The 19,410-nt window shown below is 48.0% G+C and overlaps 1 protein-coding gene across 1 annotated transcript in view; it reads left to right on the top strand.

Annotated features, from left to right (window-relative positions):
* Positions 1-19,410, top strand: part of LOC139238007 (adenylate kinase isoenzyme 5-like) — a 48,202-nt gene that overhangs the window by 26,427 nt on the left and 2,365 nt on the right. Inside the window, exons 9-11 of the mRNA XM_070867405.1 lie at positions 3,224-3,259; positions 4,345-4,508; positions 10,671-10,787. Of these exons, the coding sequence (XP_070723506.1) occupies positions 3,224-3,259; positions 4,345-4,508; positions 10,671-10,787 (317 nt within the window). The remainder of the gene's footprint in view (positions 1-3,223; positions 3,260-4,344; positions 4,509-10,670; positions 10,788-19,410) is intronic.

Here is a 19,410-nt window from a genome sequence, read left to right as displayed (position 1 = left end):
CATATTTACGAAAGGATATACTTGCTTTGGAGGCAGTTCAGAGAAGGTTCATTAGGTTGATTCCGGAGATGAAGGGGTTGACTTATGAGGAAAGGTTGAGTAAGTTGAGCCTCTACTCATTGGAATTCAGAAGAATGAGAGGTGATCTTATCGAAACGTGTAAGATTATGAGGGGGTTTGACAAGGTGGATGCAGAGAGGATGTTTCCACTGATGGGGGAGACTAGAACTAGAGGGCATGGTCTTAGAATAAGGGGCCGCCCATTTAAAACTGAGATGAGGAGAAATTTCTTCTCCCAGAGGGTTGTAAATCTGTGGAATTCGCTGCCTCAGAGAACTGTGGAAGCTGGAACATTGAATAAATTTAAGACAGAAATAAACAGTTTCTTAAACAATAAGGGAATAAGGGGTTATGGGAAGCAGGCGGGGAAGTGGAGCTGAGTCCATGATTAGATCAGCCATGATCGTATTAAATGGCGGAGCAGGCTCGAGGGGCCGTATGGCCGACTCCTGCTCCTCTTTCTTATGTTCTTCGATTCTGAGGGACTGCCTATGATGATGAGAGCACGTTGGTAATAGATTAGCGATTGTGATCAGAGAGAGGTGGTAGGCTGGTGTGGGCAATGGAGGGAAGGTTCAGGAGAAAGTATGGACTTGCTGAGGGAGATCAGGACGAGGTTTAATTGGGCGACATCCGATCTACTCAATGTGGACACAGGATTCCATTGCCAAGCTCGGAAATAATCAGCAAACAATTCGTCGGAAATACCAAATTGCTGGGAAAAAAAGAGAAAATAGAGAATCTGCAAGGTTATACAACGCAAGGTTAAGGTCCCATGGAGCAATGGGCAAAGAAGCCCTGTTTGGGTTTCTGCAACTTCTCTGCAACATAACGGTGACCGAGTGTGAACGGTGGGGGAGCAGCTCGATTGGAGAGTCCACGTATACCAGCCGCTAAAAGTTAGTCCACAGATACAAAGAATAATCGGACAGGGTCATGAAATGTTGGGCTGTGTCTGAAAGGGGTTTGGATGCAAAAGTCCTTCAGCTGTACGGAGCCCGGGTCAGACCCCGTCTGGTGTAGCTGCGCTCAGTCCTGGGCCCCACACCCCAGGGAGGATCTATCAACCTGGGAGGGGGGCAGCGTAGATTCTCCAGAATGAGACTGGGGCTACAAGGGTTAAATCCCGAGGACAGGTCGCTTGGACTGGGCTGTGTTCCCTTGAGTGGAGAAGATTAAGGGGTGATCTAAAGACTGATTCCTGGGATGGGGGGATTGTCCTATGAGGAGAGATTGAGCAGACTAGGCCTATATTCTCTAGCGTTTAGAAGAATGAGAGGTGATCCCATTGAAACATACACAATTCTTACAGGGCTTCAAGGGGTAGATGCAGGGAGGAACCTTTTTCAGCCTCACAACCCCCCAAGATGTCTGCGCTTCTCTAATTCTGCCCTCCTGAGCATCCCTGATTATAATCACTCAACCATCGGTGGCCGTGCCTTCTGTTGCCTGGGCCCCAAGCTCTGGAACTCCCTCCCTAAACCTCTCCGCCTCTCTACCTCTCTTTCCTCCATTATGACGCTCCTTAAAACTTCCCTCTTTAAACAAGCTTTTGATCACCTGCGCTAATTTCTTCTGTGGCTCGGTGTCAAATTTATCTGTTTGTCTGTAACATTGTTGTGAAACACCTTGGGACGTTTTACCACGTTAAAGGCGCTATATAAATAAAAGTTATTGTTATGTTTTCCTGGGCTGGGGAGTCTAGAACCAGGGGGCACAGTCTCAGGGTAAGGGGTCGGCCATTTAGGACTGAGATGAGGAGATATTTCTTCACTCAGAGGGTGGTGAATCTTTGGAATTTTTGGAGTGTAGTCACTGCTGTAATGTGGGAAATGCGGCAGCCAATTTGTGCACAGCAAGCTCCCACAAACAGCATTGTGATAATAACCAGATAATCTGTTTTAGTGATGTTGACTGAGGGATAAATATTGGCCTCAGGACACCGGGCAGAACTCCCCTGTTCCTCTTTGAATAGTGCTGCGGGACCTTTTACGTCCACCTGAGAGAGCAGACGAGGCCTCAGTTTAACGTTTCATCCGAAAGACGGCCCCTCCAACAGTGCGCCACTCCCCCAGTACTGCCCCTCCGACAGTGCGGCACTCCCTCAGTACTACTTCTCCGACAGTGCAGAGCTCCCTCAATATCACCCCTCCGACAGTGTGTGCTCCCTCAGTACCGCCCCTCCGACAGTGCGGCACTCCCTCAGTACTACTCCTCCGACAGTGCGGCGCTCCCTCAGTACTGCCCCTCCGACAGTGCGGCGCTCCCTCAGTACTGCCCCTCCGACAGTGCGGCGCTCCCTCAGTACTGTTCCTCCGACAGTGCGGCGCTCCCTCAGTACTGCCCCTCCAACAGTGCGGCGCTCCCTCAGTACTGCCCCTCCAACAGTGCGGCGCTCCCTCAGTACTGTCCCTCCGACAGTGCGGCGCTCCCTCAGTACTGCCACTCCAACAGTGCGGCGCTCCCTCAGTACTGCCCCTCCGACAGTGCGGCGCTCCCTCAGTACTGTCCCTCCGACAGTGCGGCGCTCCCTCAGTACTGCCCCTCCGACAGTGCGGCACTCCCTCAGTACTGTCCCTCCAACAGTGCGGCGCTCCCTCAGTACTGCCCCTCCGACAGTGCGGCGCTCCCTCAGTACTGCCCCTCCGACAGTGCGGCGCTCCCTCAGTACTGCACTGCAGTGTCAGCCTAGATTTATGAGTACAAGTTCCTGGAGTGGAACTTGAACCCATGACCCTCTGACTCCGAGGCGAGAGTCTGTCTCCCCGCTGAGCCACGGCTGACCCGAGTCCGTGCCTTGTGAAGTGCAGCAGAGAGAAGCTGAAAGCACTTGGCTGCCTGGCAGTGCTCACAGTCGCTGTTTCCAGCCACTGCACTTTGCTGTTCCCCAAGGACTGGCCATGTTACCCTTGCGGTCTTCCTCCGAACAGGCAGTCTCCATTCACCGGTCTTGTGTCTTTAGTCCACCCTTCGAGTAATGAGTGTGTATGAGGAGTGTGGGTGTGTATCCATTGGACATGCCCAGCCAGTGCTGCTGTCCGGGGCCAACAGCAGGTCCTCCCTGTAATTCGCCCTGGGCTGAGAGTAAGGACACGCAATGAGTGCAGACACTTCAACTTAAGAAAACGTTTTAACCGTGAAATTCAAAATGTTTGTTTTACAGAAAAACTGAAAGTCACCAAAATTATCTTCGTAATTGGTGAGTAAAATACATCCTCCAGCTTTCTCCGGAATCTAGTGCAAAGGTTGATTATTGTTAGACATTCATAAATTAAAATAATCAAAACCTGGCTTTGTTCTCCTTAGAGCAGAGATGGTTAAGGGGTGATTTAATAGAAGGGTTTTGGTGGAGTAAATAAGGAGAAATTGTTTCCAGTGGCAAGGGTCGGTAACCAGAGGGACACGGTTTTAAGATAATCGGCAAAAGAACCAGAGGAACGATGAGAATGTTTTTACGCAGCGAGTTGTGATCGGGAACGCACTGCCTGAAAGGGCGGTGGGAGCAGATTCAACAGTAACTTTCAAATGGAATTGAATAAATAGTTGAAAAGGATCAATTTTCAGGGCTATGGGAACGAGCGGGGGGAGTGGGACTGATCGGATCGCTCTGTCACAGAGCCAGCACAGGCTCGATGGGCCCAATGGCCTCCTTCTCTGCTCTATTACACCGAGACTGGAACAAGAGAGCTGTGTGCTCTTTGGCAACGCTCCTCCAGCACACACTACTGGTCTCGGCTGCCCGTGTCCCAACTTGCAGCAAGGCCCATCGCCCCCCACCCCCATGCTCGCTGACCTACACTGGCTCCTGCAACGCCTCGATTTCAAAATTCTCATCCTTGTTTTCAAATCCTTCCATGACCACACCTCTCTCTATCTCTGTAACCTCCTCCAGCCCCACCACCCCCAGAGAGCTCTGCGCTCCTCCAAACCGCTCCACCATTGGTGGCCATGCCTTCATCTTCTGGAATTCCTTCCCGAAACCTCTTCGTGTCTCTACTCCTTTCCCTTCCTTCAAGACGCTCCTCAAAACCAACCTCTTGGACCAAGCCTTTGGTCATCTGTCGCCAACATCTCCTTATGTGGCTCGGTGTCAAATCTTTGTCTGATAATCGTTCCTGTGAAGCGCCCTGGGATGTTTTACTACGTTTAAAGGCGCTATATAAATACAAGCCGCTGTTGTTGTATATACCACGTTCACGGAAATGAGGGAAAAGTTTGTCAAGAAATAAACTGCTAACGATATTCCATGGCTTCCTGTGAACCCCAACCCTTTGTGATTTTCAGGGGGCCCTGGGTCTGGAAAAGGAAGCCAATGTGTGAAGATGATGGAGAAATATGGCTTCACACATCTGTCGACCGGGAACCTCCTGCGGAAAGAGATCAGTAACGAGACTGAGCGAGGCAATAAGATTAGGAAGATCATGACTGAAGGAGGGCTGGTGCCATTGGTAAGTCTTCGACTCATCGGCCGCCACTTGTGAGGACATTTGTTTTACGAGCAGGGTATTAAGCCCCGCCTTCTCACCATGTCCCTCAATCCTAGCTCTCCCCAAATTGTCACCCGAGCCCATTGATCTTGGCCTCCTTTACCCGCTGGATGATTCCACAGCTCCAGGCCCCCGAGGGCCAAACAGATCGACCCGATTCTCTGACAGATTAGGAAAAGGGGAGGTGCACGGGACCTGGGGGTCATGGGTCATCAGTCATTGAAAGTTGGCATACAGGTACAGCAGGCGGTGAAGAAGGCAAATGGTATGCTGGCCTCCATAGCGAGGGGATTTGAGTATAGGAGCAGGGATGTCTTACTGCAGTTGTACAGGGCCTTGGTGAGGCCTCACCTGGAATATTGTGTTCAGTTTTGGTCTCCTAATCTGAGGAAGGACGTTCTTGCTATAGAGGGAGTGCAGCGAAGGTTCACCAGACTGATTCCCAGGATGGCAGGACTGATATATGAAGAAAGACTGGATCGATTAGGTTTATATTCACTGGAATTTAAAAGAATGAGAGGGAATCTCATAGAAACATATAAAATTCTGACGGGACTGGACAGGTTAGATGCAGGAAGAATGTTCCCGATGTTGGGGAAGTCCAGAACCAGGGGACACAGTCTAAGGATAAGGGGTAGGCCATTTAGGACTGAGATGAGGGGAAACTTCTTCACTCAGAGAGTTGTTAACCTGTGGAATTCTCTACCACAGAAAGTTGTTGAGGCCAGTTCGTTAGATATATTCGTTAGATGTGGCCCTTACGGCTAAAGGGATCAAGGGGTATGGAGAGAAAGCAGGAAAGGGGTACTGAGGTGAATGATCAGCCATGATCTTATTGAATGGTGGTGCAGGCTCGAAGGGCCGAATGGCCTACTCCTGCACCTATTTTCTATGTTTCTATGTTTCTATGTTTCTCTTCACTCCAAACATTCTCAGCCCTTGAATCGGAACCTTTCCCTGATGCTCAGCCTCAAACCCCGCTCTCTCTCCACGAACCAGACTGCCTTCAGACGCCTGATAATGCAATGACCCCGCGGGCCAATCAGAAATGCTTCTTCACGAATTGAACTGTTTGAGTCAACTTTCTCAGTCTCCGTCATAATCGTGAAAACCTTCTGATAGAAACACTGGGGATCACAACATGGGTCCTGGAATGGTGCACTCAACGCTCCTGAACCACCCTGACATCACCCTTCCAGCAAGTCTCCACTGCATCCTATCCTTCAGTCAACATCGAGTCCACTCCCAGGCTTTCGGTCGCTCAAACATCTCCAGCTTGTGATTTGGTATTGTAGGTTATTTTGTTTCCTGGAGTCCCAGTTTCCAATTCACAGCCTCCCCCCCCCCCCCCCCACCCACTCCGGAGACCTGCTCCTCGGCCTATCCCGGGAATGCTGCTGCCCAAGAGGACCTCTTGCAAAGCCGCCCGGGGAAACCGAGCTGATTGATGTTCCCGCCGACGTTGTGTGCATCATCATAGGTCCCTCGAACGAGGATGACTTGCTACACAAGTTCACAGATGTTTCAATGAAGGACCCGATCTTCCAATCCTGAACTCCAATTTGAAGATACTTGTGGGTGGATTTTTTTAACGTGGGGTGACCGTTGCACACCAGCCACCACACGGGCTTGACAGAGCGAGGTCTTGGTCCAGCGGCGAGGGTTAACCAGGACGACTGGAGACCAGCTCTGCTGCACGGACCCAGTACGCGCACATATCGCACAGTGTGGGCTGGGTCCGTGCTGCCCCTGGGCCCTCGCCTCTTCTGGGCCCCGTACCCTCACTCGCTGCACCTCCGCCCACGGTGTTCCCGGGCCCGGCGCTCCAGCTCTATTTATAGCCCCAACCTGCGGTGGTGTTCGCACACAGGTCGGGGTGACCCACACTGTTGTGTGCACGGCGTTGCTTGTGTGCATTGGTTACACAGCCAGGTCACAAATCTGCTCCCGCCCCCCCCCCCCTCCCTCTATCGATGGTGAGACAGCCCCTGCAGTTACAACAAAGTCTGCCTTAAGTGAGCCACTTGGAGCTGGGTCAACGCCCTCAGCAAAGAAGGGTCGAAGATTGGAGTCAAACTGCCTTCCATTGAACTATCACATAATGCCCTGCACTATAAATGGGGACAGGTGGATATTAAGGGAATCGAGGGATATGGGGATGGAGCAGGAAAGTGGAGTTGAGGTCGAAGATCAGCCATGACTCTAATCGGTATGGGTGGAGCTGCGAAACACCAAAGGGCAGAAAACACTAGTGGGAGTTGTGTACAGACCACCAAACAGTAGTAGTGAGGTTGGGAATGGCATCAAACAGGAAGTTAGGGATGCATGCAATAAAGGTACAGCAGTTTTCATGGTGACAATATTCCATGGACTCTGGATCAGTTCCTATGGATTGGAGGGGAGCTAATGTAACCCCAAGTTTTTAAAAAGGAGGGAGAGAGAAAACAGAGAATTATAGACCGGTTAGCCTGACATCGATGGTGGGGAAAATGTTAGAATCAATTATTAAAGATGAAATAGCAGTGCATTTGGAAAGCAGTGACAGGATCGGTCCAAGTCAACATGGATTTATGAAAGGGAAATCATGCTTGATAAATCTTATAGAACTTTTTGAGGATGTAACTTGTAGAGTGGATAAGGGAGAACCAGTGGTTGTGGTGTATTTGGACTTTCAAAAGGTTTTTGACAAGGTCCCACACAAGAGATTAGTGTGCAAAATTAAGACACATGGTATTGGGGCTAATGTATTGACATGGATAGAGAACTGGTTGGCAGACAGGAAGCAAAGAGTGGTAATAAAGGGTCCTTTTCAGAATGGCAGGCAGTGACTAATGGGGTACTGCACAGTTCAATGCTGGGACCCCAGTTATTTATTATATATATTAATGATTTAGACGAAGGAATTGAATGTAATATCTCCAAGTTTGCAGATGACACTCAGCTGGCTGGCAGTGTGAGCTGCGAGGAGGATGCTAAGAGGCTGCAGGGTGTCTTGGACAGGTTAGGTGAGTGGGCAAATGCATGGCAGATGCAGTATAATGTTGATAAATGTGAGGTTATCCACTTTGGTGGCAAAAACAGGAAGACAGATTATTATCTGAATGGTGACAGATTAGTAAAAGGGGAGGTGCAACGAGACCTGAGTATCATGGTACATCAGTCATTGAAAGTTGGCATGCAGGTACAGCAGGTGGTGAAGAAGGCAAATGGTATGTTGGCCTTCATAGCAAGGGGATTTGAGTATAGGAGCAGGGAGGTCTTATTGCAATTGTACAGGGCCTTGGTGAGGCCTCACCCAGAATATTGTGTTCAGTTTTGGTCTCCTAATCTGAGGAAGGATGTTCTTGCTATTGAGGTAGTGCAGCGAAGGTTCACCAGACTGATTCCAGGGATGGCAGGACTGACATATGAGGAGAGCCTGGATCGACTGGGCCTGTATTCACTGGAGTTTAGAAGAATGAGAGGGGATCTCATAGAAACATATAAAATTCTGACGGGATTGGACAGGTTAGATGCAGGAAGTATGTTCCCGATGTTGGGGAAGTCCAGAACAAGGGGTCACAGTCTAAGGATAAGGGGTAAGCCATTTAGGACCGAGATGAGGAGAAACTTCTTCACTCAGAGTTGTTAACCTGTGGAATTCCCTGCCGCAGAGAGTTGTTGATGCCAGTTCATTGTATATATTCAAGAGGGAGTTAGATATGGTCCTTACGGCTAAAGGGATCAAGGGGTATGAAGAGAAAGCAGGAAAGGGGTACTGAGGGAATGATCAGCCATGATCTTATTGAGTGGTGGTGCAGGCTCGAATGGCCGAATGGCCTATTCCTGCATCTATTTTCTATGTTTCTATGTTTCATCTCCGGAATCAACCTAATGAACCTTCTCTGAACAGCCTCCGATGCAAGTATATCTTTCCTTAAATATGGAGACCAAAACTCTACGCAGTACTCCAGGTGTGGCCTCACCAACACCCTGTACAGCTGTCACATTGTCCACGTGCCTGACATGAGACTCCCAAAGCAAGCGCTCTACTCGGAACTTCTACACAGCAAGCGAGCCCCAGGTGGGCAGAGGAAACGTTTTAAGGACATCCTCAAAGCCTCCCTGATAAAGTGCATCATCCCCACTGACACCTGGGAGCCCCTGGCCAAAGACCGCCCTAAGTGGAGGAAGTGCATCTGGGAGGACGCTGAGCACCTCGAGTTTCGTCGCCGAGAGCATGCAGAAACCAAGCGCAAGGAGCGGAAGGAGTGTGCGGCAAACCAGACTCTCCACCCACCCCTTCCTTCAACCACTGTCTGTCCCACCTGTGACAGAAACTGTAATTCCCGTATTGGATTGTACAGTCACCTGAGAACTCACTTTTAGAGTGGAAGCAAGTCTTTCTCGATTTCGAGGGACTGCCTATGATGATGACATACAGTTGTAGCAGGACTTCCCTGCTTTTATACTCTATCCCCCTCGCAATAAAGGCCAACATTACATTTGCCTTCCTGATATTTGCTGTACCTGCATACTAATTTTTTGTGTTTCATACACAAGGACCCCCAGGTCTCTCTGTACTGCAGCACTTTGCAATTTTTCTCCATTTAAATTATAATTTGCTTTTCTATTTTTTCTGCGAAAGTGGGTAACCTCACATTTTCGCACATTATACTCCATCTGCCAAATTTTTGCCCACTCACTTAGCCTGTCTATTTTTTGTGTCCTCCTCACAATTTGCTTTCCCACCCATCTTTGTATCATCAGAAAACTTGGCTACATTACACTCGGTCCCTTCATCCAAGTCATTAATATAGATTGTAAATAGTTGAGGACCCAGCACTGATCCCTGCGGCACCCCACTCGTTGCTGTTTGCCAACCGGAAAATGACCCATTTATCCCGACTCTCGGTTTTCTGTTAGTTAGCCAATCCTCTATCCATGCTAATATATTACCCCCAACCCTGTGAACTTTGATCTTGTGCAGTAACTTTTTATGTGGCACCTTGTCAAATGCCTTCTGGAAATCCAAATACACCACATCCACTGGTTCCCCTTTATCCACCCTGTTCATTAAATCCTCAAAGAGCTCAAGCAAATTTGTCAAACATGATTTCCCTTTCATAAATCCATGCTGATTCTGCTTGATTGAATTATACTTTTCCAAATGTCCTGCTCCTGTTTCTCTGAACACCAACATTTCCCAATCTCTCACCATTTCCCAAAATATTCTGTTTTCTATTTTTCATACCAAAATGGATAACTTCACATTTCTCCACATTATATTCCATTTGTCATGTTCTTGACCACTCACTGAGCCTGTCTATATCCGCATGAAGCCTCTTTGCATCCTCCTCACAACTTACATTTCCACCTAGCTTTGTATCATCAGCAAACTTGGATATATTACATTTGGTCCCCTCATCCGAATCATTGATATAGATTGTGAATAGCTGGGGCCCCAGCACTGATCCCTGCGGTACCCCACTAGTTACAGCCTGCCCACTTGAAAATAACCCGTTTATTCCCACTTTCCAGGGCTATAGGGGAAAGGGCAGGGGAGCAGGACTAAGAGCCAGCACGGACCTGATGGGCTGAATGGCCTCCTTCCGTGCTGTATTACTCCACGAATAATCACTGGGGCCATCTGTGTATTAGTGATAAAATATAATGTAAATTACGAATAAAGCTGTTCATTCTTTTACTTTGCAAAATTGATTGGAGACCGTTTGATTGACAGTCGAGTCATCCAATTGGCTGTGGGAAGGCGGGGCATGGTGAGGATTGACGGGTCGGGCGACCAATAGCGGGTGTGGGGGGGGCGGGGTAGTTGGAAGTGGAAGGTCATGTGATAAAACCTCCAGGAATTGGTCCAAGTAGAGCAGACAACCCAATCGAGTCCACTTGCTCTACATGTGGAGCAGATACTCGGTCTTCTGGGCTGTTTGGGAGCAAAGGAAATGTATATTTTTTAAAAACCTCTTTCCTAATTAAACAAAGTGGCCAATCGAATTTACATTTTACGAGGCGGAATGTACCGATAATTACGGCGACTGCTCACAGGTCACTGGGAACTGCAACCTTTAAATATCATGTTTCTCAATCGCACTGAGCTTTTCAGCCTCCTTTGTGTTTGCTCAGGGAACGACCTTGGAGATTCTGAAGGATGCCATGTTGGAGAACCTGCAGGAGACCAAAGGCTTCATGATTGATGGATATCCGCGGACTCTGAAACAGGCGGAGGCCTTCGAAAAATCGGTAAGCCTGGGGGCCCAGAGGGTGCCCAATATTTTGCCTTTCTCCCCATCCCTGCTCGTCATTCTCCCAGAACTTCCCCAACATTAGCACAGGTGGTTGGAATTGTAATGTATTTGCTTCATGGGTTCTTTGCTTAAGAATTCACAGCAACACATTGCTATTAAGAACTAGTTGGTTTATTAGCAAAGGTTTAACAATCACACGACATATTACCAGTTCATCCACCAGGCTCACAACCACCTGCCCCATTGTGGATCCCCCGAACCCAACTGGCTGGGGTTTTATTGAGTCTTGTGCACATCACTCAACAGCTGCACAAACCGGTGAGCATCCTCAGGGGTGCGTACATTACAGGAACATTCTGGAATCAGGATCTTGCACTCTGTGTATACAAGAGTCCCGAGCTTTGCCCGGGACCCCCGTCACTAACCCTGCAGCATAAATGTGTTGAAGATGTACGTTGGCGGGAATGCCTTGGTGAGCCGGTGGAGGGGGTGGATGCTGGTCAGAGATGCAGACAGTAAAATGGTCAGTGGTCATTATTGGTCGGTTCAGGAGAAGTGGTTTTGGGTTCAACCTGGGGGAGGTGGGACCAGTACAGGTCTGCACCTGGGCAGGACCGGAACCAATGTCCTAGGGGGAGTGTTTGCTAGTGCTGTTGGGGTAATATGGCAGGGGGATGGGAACCAATGCAGGGAGACAGAGGGAAACAATAAGGAGACAAAAGCAAAAGACAGAAAGGAAATGAGGAAAAGTGGAGGGCAGAGAAACCCAAGGCAAAGAACAAAAAGGGCCACTGTACAGCAAAATTCTAAAAGGACGAAGGGTGTTAAAAAAACAAGCCTGAAGGCTTTGTGTCTTAATGCAAGGAGTATCCGTAATAAGGTGGATGAATTAACTGTGCAAATAGATGTTAACAAATATGATGTGATCGGGATTACGGAGACGTGGCTCCAGGATGATTAGGGCTGGGAACTCAACATCCAGGGGTATTCAACATTCAGGAAGGATAGAATAAAAGGAAAAGGAGGTGGGGTAGCATTGCTGGTTAAAGAGGAGATTAATGCAATAGTTAGGAAGGACATTAGCTTGGATGATGTGGAATCTATATGGGTAGAGCTGCAGAACACCAAAGGGCAAAAAACGTTAGTGGGAGCTGTGTACAGACCTCCAAACAGTAGTTGTGATGTTGGGGAGGGCATCAAACATGAAATTAGGGGTGCGTGCAATAAAGGTGCAGCAGTTATAATGGGTGACTTTAATATGCACATAGATTGGACTAGCCAAACTGGAAGCAATACGGTAGAGGAGGATTTCCTGGAGTGCATAAGGGATGGTTTTCTAGACCAATATGTTGAGGAACCAACTAGGGGGGACGCCATCTTAGACTGGGTGTTGTGTAATGAGAGGGGATTAATTAGCAATCTCGTTGTGCGAGGCCCCTTGGGGAAGAGTGACCATAATATGGTGGAATTCTGCATTAGGATGGAGAATGAAACAGTTAATTCAGAGATCATGGTCCAGAACTTAAAGGGTAACTTTGAAGGTATGAGGCGTGAATTGGCTAGGATAGATTGGCGAATGATACTTAAGGGGTTGACTGTGGATGGGCAATGGCAGACATTTAGAGACCGCATGGATGAACTACAACAATTGTACATTCCTGTCTGGCGTAAAAATAAAAAAGGGAAGGTGGCTCAACCGTGGCTATCAAAGGAAATCAGGGATAGTATTAAAGCCAAGGAAGTGGCATACAAATTGGCCAGAAATAGCAGCGAACCCGGGGACTGGGAGAAATTTAGAACTCAGCAGAGGAGGACAAAGGGTTGGATTAGGGCAGGGAAAATGGAGTACGAGAAGAAACTTGCAGGGAACATTAAGACGGATTGCAAAAGTTTCTATAGATATGTAAAGAGAAAAAGGTTAGTCAAGACAAACGTAGGTCCCCTGCAGTCAGAATCAGGGGAAGTCATAACGGGGAACAAAGAAATGGCAGACCAATTGAACAAGTACTTTGGTTCGGTATTCACTAAGGAGGACACAAACAACCTTCCGGATATAAAAGGGGCCGGAGGGTCTCGTAAGAAGGAGGAACTGAGGCAAATCCTTATTAGTCGGGAAATTGTATTGGGGAAATTGATGGGATTGAAGGCCGATAAATCCCCAGGGCCTGATGGACTGCATCCCAGAGTACTTAAGGAGGTGGCCTTGGAAATAGTGGATGCATTGACAGTCATTTTCCAACATTCTATTGACTCTGGATCAGTTCCTATGGAGTGGAGGGTAGCCAATGTAACCCCACTTTTTAAAAAAGGAGGGAGAGAGAAAGCAGGGAATTATAGACCAGTCAGCCTGACATCAGTAGTGGGTAAAATGATGGAATCAATTATTAAGGATGTCATAGCAGCGCATTTGGAAAGAGGTGACATGATAGGTCCAAGTCAGCATGGATTTGTGAAAGGGAAATCATGCTTGACAAATCTTCTGGAATTTTTTGAGGATGTTTCCAGTCGAGTGGACAAGGGAGAACCAGTTGATGTGGTATATTTGGACTTTCAGAAGGCTTTCGACAAGGTCCCACACAAGAGATTGATGTGCAAAGTTAAAGCACATGGGATTGGGGGTAGTGTGCTGACATGGATTGAGAACTGGTTGTCAGACAGGAAGCAAAGAGTAGGAGTAAATGGGTACTTTTCAGAATGGCAGGCAGTGACTAGTGGGGTACCGCAAGGTTCTGTGCTGGGGCCTCAGCTGTTTACATTGTACATTAATGATTTAGACGAGGGGATTAAATGTAGTATCTCCAAATTTGCGGATGACACTAAGTTGGGTGGCAGTGTGAGCTGCGAGGAGGATGTTATGAGGCTGCAGAGTGACTTGGATAGATTAGGTGAGTGGGCAAATGCATGGCAGATGAAGTATAATGTGGATAAATGTGAGGTTGTCCACTTTGGTGGTAAAAACAGAGAGACAGACTATTATCTGAATGGTGACAGATTAGGAAAAGGAGAGGTGCAACGAGACCTGGGTGTCATGGTACATCAGTCATTGAGGGTTGGCATGCAGGTACAGCAGGCGGTTAAGAAAGCAAATCGCATGTTGGCCTTCATAGCGAGGGGATTTAAGTACAGGGGCAGGGAGGTGTTGCTACAGTTGTACAGGGCCTTGGTGAGGCCACACCTGGAGTATTGTGTACAGTTTTGGTCTCCTAACTTGAGGAAGGACATTCTTGCTATTGAGGGAGTGCAGCGAAGGTTCACCAGACTGATTCCCGGGATGGTGGGACTGACCTATCAAGAAAGACTGGATCAACTGGGCTTGTATTCACTGGAGTTCAGAAGAATGAGAGGGGACCTCATAGAAACGTTTAAAATTCTGACGGGTTTAGACAGGTTGGATGCAGGAAGAATGTTCCCAATGTTGGGGAAGTCCAGAACCAGGGATCACAGTCTAAGGATAAGGGGTAAGCCATTTAGGACCGAGATGAGGAGAAACTTCTTCACGCAGAGAGTGGTGAACCTGTGGAATTCTCTACCACAGAAAGTAGTTGAGGCCAATTCACTAAATATATTCAAAAGGGAGTTAGATGAAGTCCTTACTAATAGGGGGATCAAGGGATATGGCGAGAAAGCAGGAATGGGGTACTGAAGTTGCATGTTCAGCCATGAACTCATTGAATGGTGGTGCAGGCTAGAAGGGCCAAATGGCCTACTCCTGCACCTATTTTCTATGTTTCTATGTTTCTATGTAACCTGTCATATATGTATACTCTGTGTATATACTATTGCTGGTACCTCTAGAGGGTGCAACTGTGGGAGGCCGAGGCAGGAGCTGTAGAAAAGGCTGGTCACCACGTGGTGAAAGGACCCTGCAATTACAATAAAGAGACTAAGGTCACAGCAGTGCAAGCACAGCACTAGGCCTCGTGGAGTTATTCTACACATAAGCACAGACATATTACAACCAATCATAAATAAATGGTTGCTCCCGTTAGCTCGTTGTGCGTGTGGTCACCCACACGCTAAGTGGATGGTGTCGTGTTTTTGATTTGTTGAAGGCCGAGGGGTGACCTCGGAGGTCTTCAAAATGATCATCTTCTTTCGTATAGTAGTAGCAAATCAAATCAAATGTCAATATCTAAGTTGGATATCCAGGCCAAAAGGTAACAGCGAGGACATCTTGTAGGCTGCCTGCGAATTCCCTCTGAGGGCAGTGTGCAATGCTCCAGGGTCTGATTAGGAGCTCCACAGTCACAGGATGGTGAGGCTTTAATCTCCCACCGATGGAGAAGGTGACAGCATCGACCCTGACCGGTTCTGAGGCGGTTGATGGTTGTCCTCTATTTGCGAGGAAGGTTTGATCCTTCAGGTTGTACTGTGGCGTGCTCTATAAAGAATCCATTCTGTATGTCGCAGTTCTTCCAAGCATTTCACCATCGGTCATCAAGGCTGAAGGGCTTCAGCGATGGTCCAAATTTACTTTCTAGATTTGAGAGGGGTTAGTGGTAGATTGTTCAAGTCGGCCTGAATCGGCACGTCTTTGCTGGTGTAGCGGATGTATTCTCGGGAGACTGCATATTCGCAGCGTAGGTGTGGTGGTGCGATGTTTGCAAGCACGAGCAGCCACGGTGTTGGTGTCGATAAAACGTACTGGTGATAATTCTCAGAGTAGAATTCAGCTGGACATCAACGGATTTGACCTGCGGACTGGATTTAAAATTATGAGAAGGTTTTGATGGAGTGGATACAGAGTGTTTCCACTTGTGGGGAAGAGCATAACCAGAGGCCATCAATATAAGATCGTCGCCCAGAAATCCAATGGGGAATTCAGGAGAAACTTCTTTACCCAGAGAGTGGTGAGAATGTGGAACTGCTGCCACAGGGAGTGGTTGAGGCGAATCGATGTATTTAAGGGGAGGCTGGATAAACACATGAGGGAGAAGGGAATAGAGGGTTCTGCTGATAGATTTAGATGAGGAAAGATGGGAGGAGGCTCGAGTGGAGCATAAACGCCGGCACGGACTGGTTGGGCCGAACGGCCTGTTTCTGTGCCGGATATCTGGTGTCATAGGAAGTTTGACACACGGGTTACCGTGCATATTCAACAGAAAGCCTCTTAAAACCTCAATATAATTAAAGATAAATCTCAAATACTGAGAAGGGAAACCAGGGCCTAGACCGAGAATTTGAATCCCCGATCTACTATTACGGCATTTCTTCTTTATTTAAAAAAAATAATTTCCCTAAGTAAGCCTGACCTCAATCACCGAGGGGGAGAGTTGCAATGTGACCAGTTCAGAATCCCAGGCCCGCTCCTACTGCCCTCACTACCCCTGCCCCAGGGAGGGGGGAGATTGGCCGGATTGCCGGCTGGATGGTGAGGGTATGGTCAGTGTTGGCCTCACTGGCCCTTGCAGATACTCCCAGGCGAGGCTCACACCTTTGGTGAGGAATTAGAGAAAATCTGAGGCACAGGCAAACGGAGTCGCACCTTCAGGGAGGGGGTTGTATGCTGTACTTGTCTGTGTACATGTGTCTGTATCTGTGTCTATTGCTGCATTCGTGGCTATGTGTTGCTTGTTGTTGTCTCCAGGTCTGTGTATTTAATGATGATGGTTTGGCTGCGTGTGTGTGCAAACATAGAAACATAGAAACATAGAAAATAGGTGCAGGAGTAGGCCATTCGGCCCTTCTAGCCTGCACCACCATTCAATGAGTTCATGGCTGAACATGCAACTTCAGTACCCCATTCCTGCTTTCTCACCATACCCCTTGATCCCCCTAATAGTAAGGACTTCATCTAACTCCTTTTTGAATATATTTAGTGAATTGGCCTCAACAACTTTCTGTGGTAGAGAATTCCACAGGTTCACCACTCTCTGGGTAAAGAAATTCCTCCTCATCTCGGTCCTAAATGGCTTACCCCTTATCCTCAGACTGTGACCTCTGGTTCTGGACTTCCCCAACATTGGGAACATTCTTCCTGCATCTAACCTGTCCAACCCCGTCAGAATTTTAAACGTTTTTATGAGGTCCCCTCTCACTCTTCTGAACTCCAGTGAATACAAGCCCAGTTGATCCAGTCTTTCTTGATAGGTCAGTCCCGCCATCCCGGGAATCAGTCTGGTGAACCTTCGCTGCACTCCCTCAATAGCAAGAATGTCCTTCCTCAGGTTAGGAGACCAAAACTGTACACAATACTCCAGGTGTGGCCTCACCAAGGCCCTGTACAACTGTAGCAACACCTCCCTGCCCCTGTACTCAAATCCCCTCGCTATGAAGGCCAACATGCCATTTGCTTTCTTAACCGCCTGTTGTACCTGCATGCCAACCTTCAATGACTGATGTACCATGACACCCAGGTCTCTTTGCACCTCCCCTTTTCCTAATCTGTCACCATTCAGATAATAGTCTGTCTCTCTGTTTTTACCACCAAAGTGGATAACCTCACATTTATTCACATTATACTTCATCTGCCATGCATTTGCCTACTCACCTAACCTATCTAAGTCGCTCTGCAGCCTCATAGCATCCTCCTCGCAGCTCACACTGCCACCCAACTTAGTGTCATCCGCAAATTTGGAGATACTACATTTAATCCCCTCGTCTAAATCATTAATGTACAGTGTAAACAGCTAAGGCCCCAGCACAGAACCTTGCGGTATCCCACTAGTCACTGCCTGCCATTCTGAAAAGTCCCCATTTACTCCTACTCTTTGCTTCCTGTCTGACAACCAGTTCTCAATCCACGTCAGCACACTACCCCCAATCCCATGTGCTTTAACTTTGCACATTAATCTCTTGTGTGGGACCTTGTCGAAAGCCTTCTGAAAGTCCAAATATACCACATCAACTGGTTCTCCCTTGTCCACTCTACTGGAAACATCCTCAAAAAATTCCAGAAGATTTTTCAAGCATGATTTCCCTTTCACAAATCCATGCTGACTTGGACCTATCATGTCACCTCTTTCCAAATGCACTGCTATGACATCCTTAATAATTGTTCCATCATTTTACCCACTGCCGATGTCAGGCTGACCGGTCTATAATTCCCTGCTTTCTCTCTCCCTCCTTTTTTAAAAAGTGGGATTACATTGGCTACCCTCCACTTGATAGGAACTGATCCAGAGTCTATGGAATGTTGGAAAATGACTGTCAATGCATCCGCTATTTCCAAGGCCACCTCCTTAAGTACTCTGGGATGCAGTCCATCAAGCCCTGGGGATTTATCGGCCTTCAATCCCATCAATTTCCCCAACACAATTTCCCGACTAATAAGGATTTCCCTCAGTTCCTCCTCCTTACTAGACCCTCTGACCCCTTTTATATCCGGAAGGTTGTTTGTGTCCTCCTTAGTGAATACCGAACCAAAGTACTTGTTCAATTGGTCCGCCATTTCTTTGTTCCCCGTTATGACTTCCCCTGATTCTGACTGCAGGGGACCTACGTTTGTCTTTACTAACCTTTTTCTCTTTACATATCTATAGAAACTTTTGCAATCCGTCTTAATGTTCCCTGCAAGCTTCTTCTCGTACTCCATTTTCCCTGCCCTAATCAAACCCTTTGTCCTCCTCTGCTGAGTTCTAAATTTCTCCCAGTCTCCGGGTTCGCTGCTATTTCTGGCCAATTTGTATGCCACTTCTTTGGCTTTAATACTATCCCTGATTTCCCTTGATAGCCATGGTTGAGCCACCTTCCCTTTTTTATTTTTACGCCAGACAGGAATGTGCAATTGTTGTAGTTCATCCATGCGGTCTCTAAATGTCTGCCATTGCCCATCCACAGTCAACCCCTTCAGTATCATTCGCTAATCTATCCTAGCCAATTCACGCCTCATACCTTCAAAGTTACCCTTCTTTAAGTTCTGGACCATGGTCTCTGAATTAACTGTTTCATTCTCCATCCTAATGCAGAATTCCACCATATTATGGTCACTCTTCTCCAAGGGGCCTCGCACAACGAGATTGCTAATTAATCCTCTCTCATTACACAACACCCAGTCTAAGATGGCCTTCCCCCTAGTTGGTTCCTCGACATATTGGTCTAAAAAACCATCCCTTATGCACTCCAGGAAATCCTCCTCCTCCGTATTGCTTCCAGTTTGGTTAACCCAATCTATGTGCATATTAAAGTCACCCATTATAACTGCTGCACCTTTATTGCACGCACCCCTAATTTCATGTTTGATGCCCTCCCCAACATCACTACTACTGTTTGGAGGTCTGGAGGCCCCTCCGACAGTGCGGTGCTCCCTCAGTACAGCCCCTCCGACAGTGCGGTGCTCCCTCAGTACAGCCCCTCCGACAGTGCGGCGCTCCCTCAGTATTGCCCCTCCAACAGTGCAGCACTCCCTCAGTACTGCCCCTCCGATAGTACGGTGCTCTATTGTGGTTTCAAATCCAGAAACTGGAGCACAAAAATACAGGCTGGCACTCCTGGTGTAGTGCTGAGGGAGCACCGCACTGTCGGAGGGGCTGTACTGAGGGAGCGCCGCACTGTCGGAGGGGCTGTACTGAGGGAGCACCGCATTGTCGGAGGGGCAGTACTGAGAGGGCGCCGCACTGTCGGAGGGGCAATACTGAGGGAGCGCTGCACTACTGGGGGAGTGCTGCACTGTCAGAGGG

The sequence above is a fragment of the Pristiophorus japonicus genome, chromosome 24 (genome assembly GCF_044704955.1).
Source record: "Pristiophorus japonicus isolate sPriJap1 chromosome 24, sPriJap1.hap1, whole genome shotgun sequence".
Taxonomy (NCBI): Eukaryota; Metazoa; Chordata; class Chondrichthyes; family Pristiophoridae; genus Pristiophorus; species Pristiophorus japonicus.
Note: the sequence above shows the minus strand (reverse complement) of the source record. Positions and strands in the feature narration are given on the sequence as shown.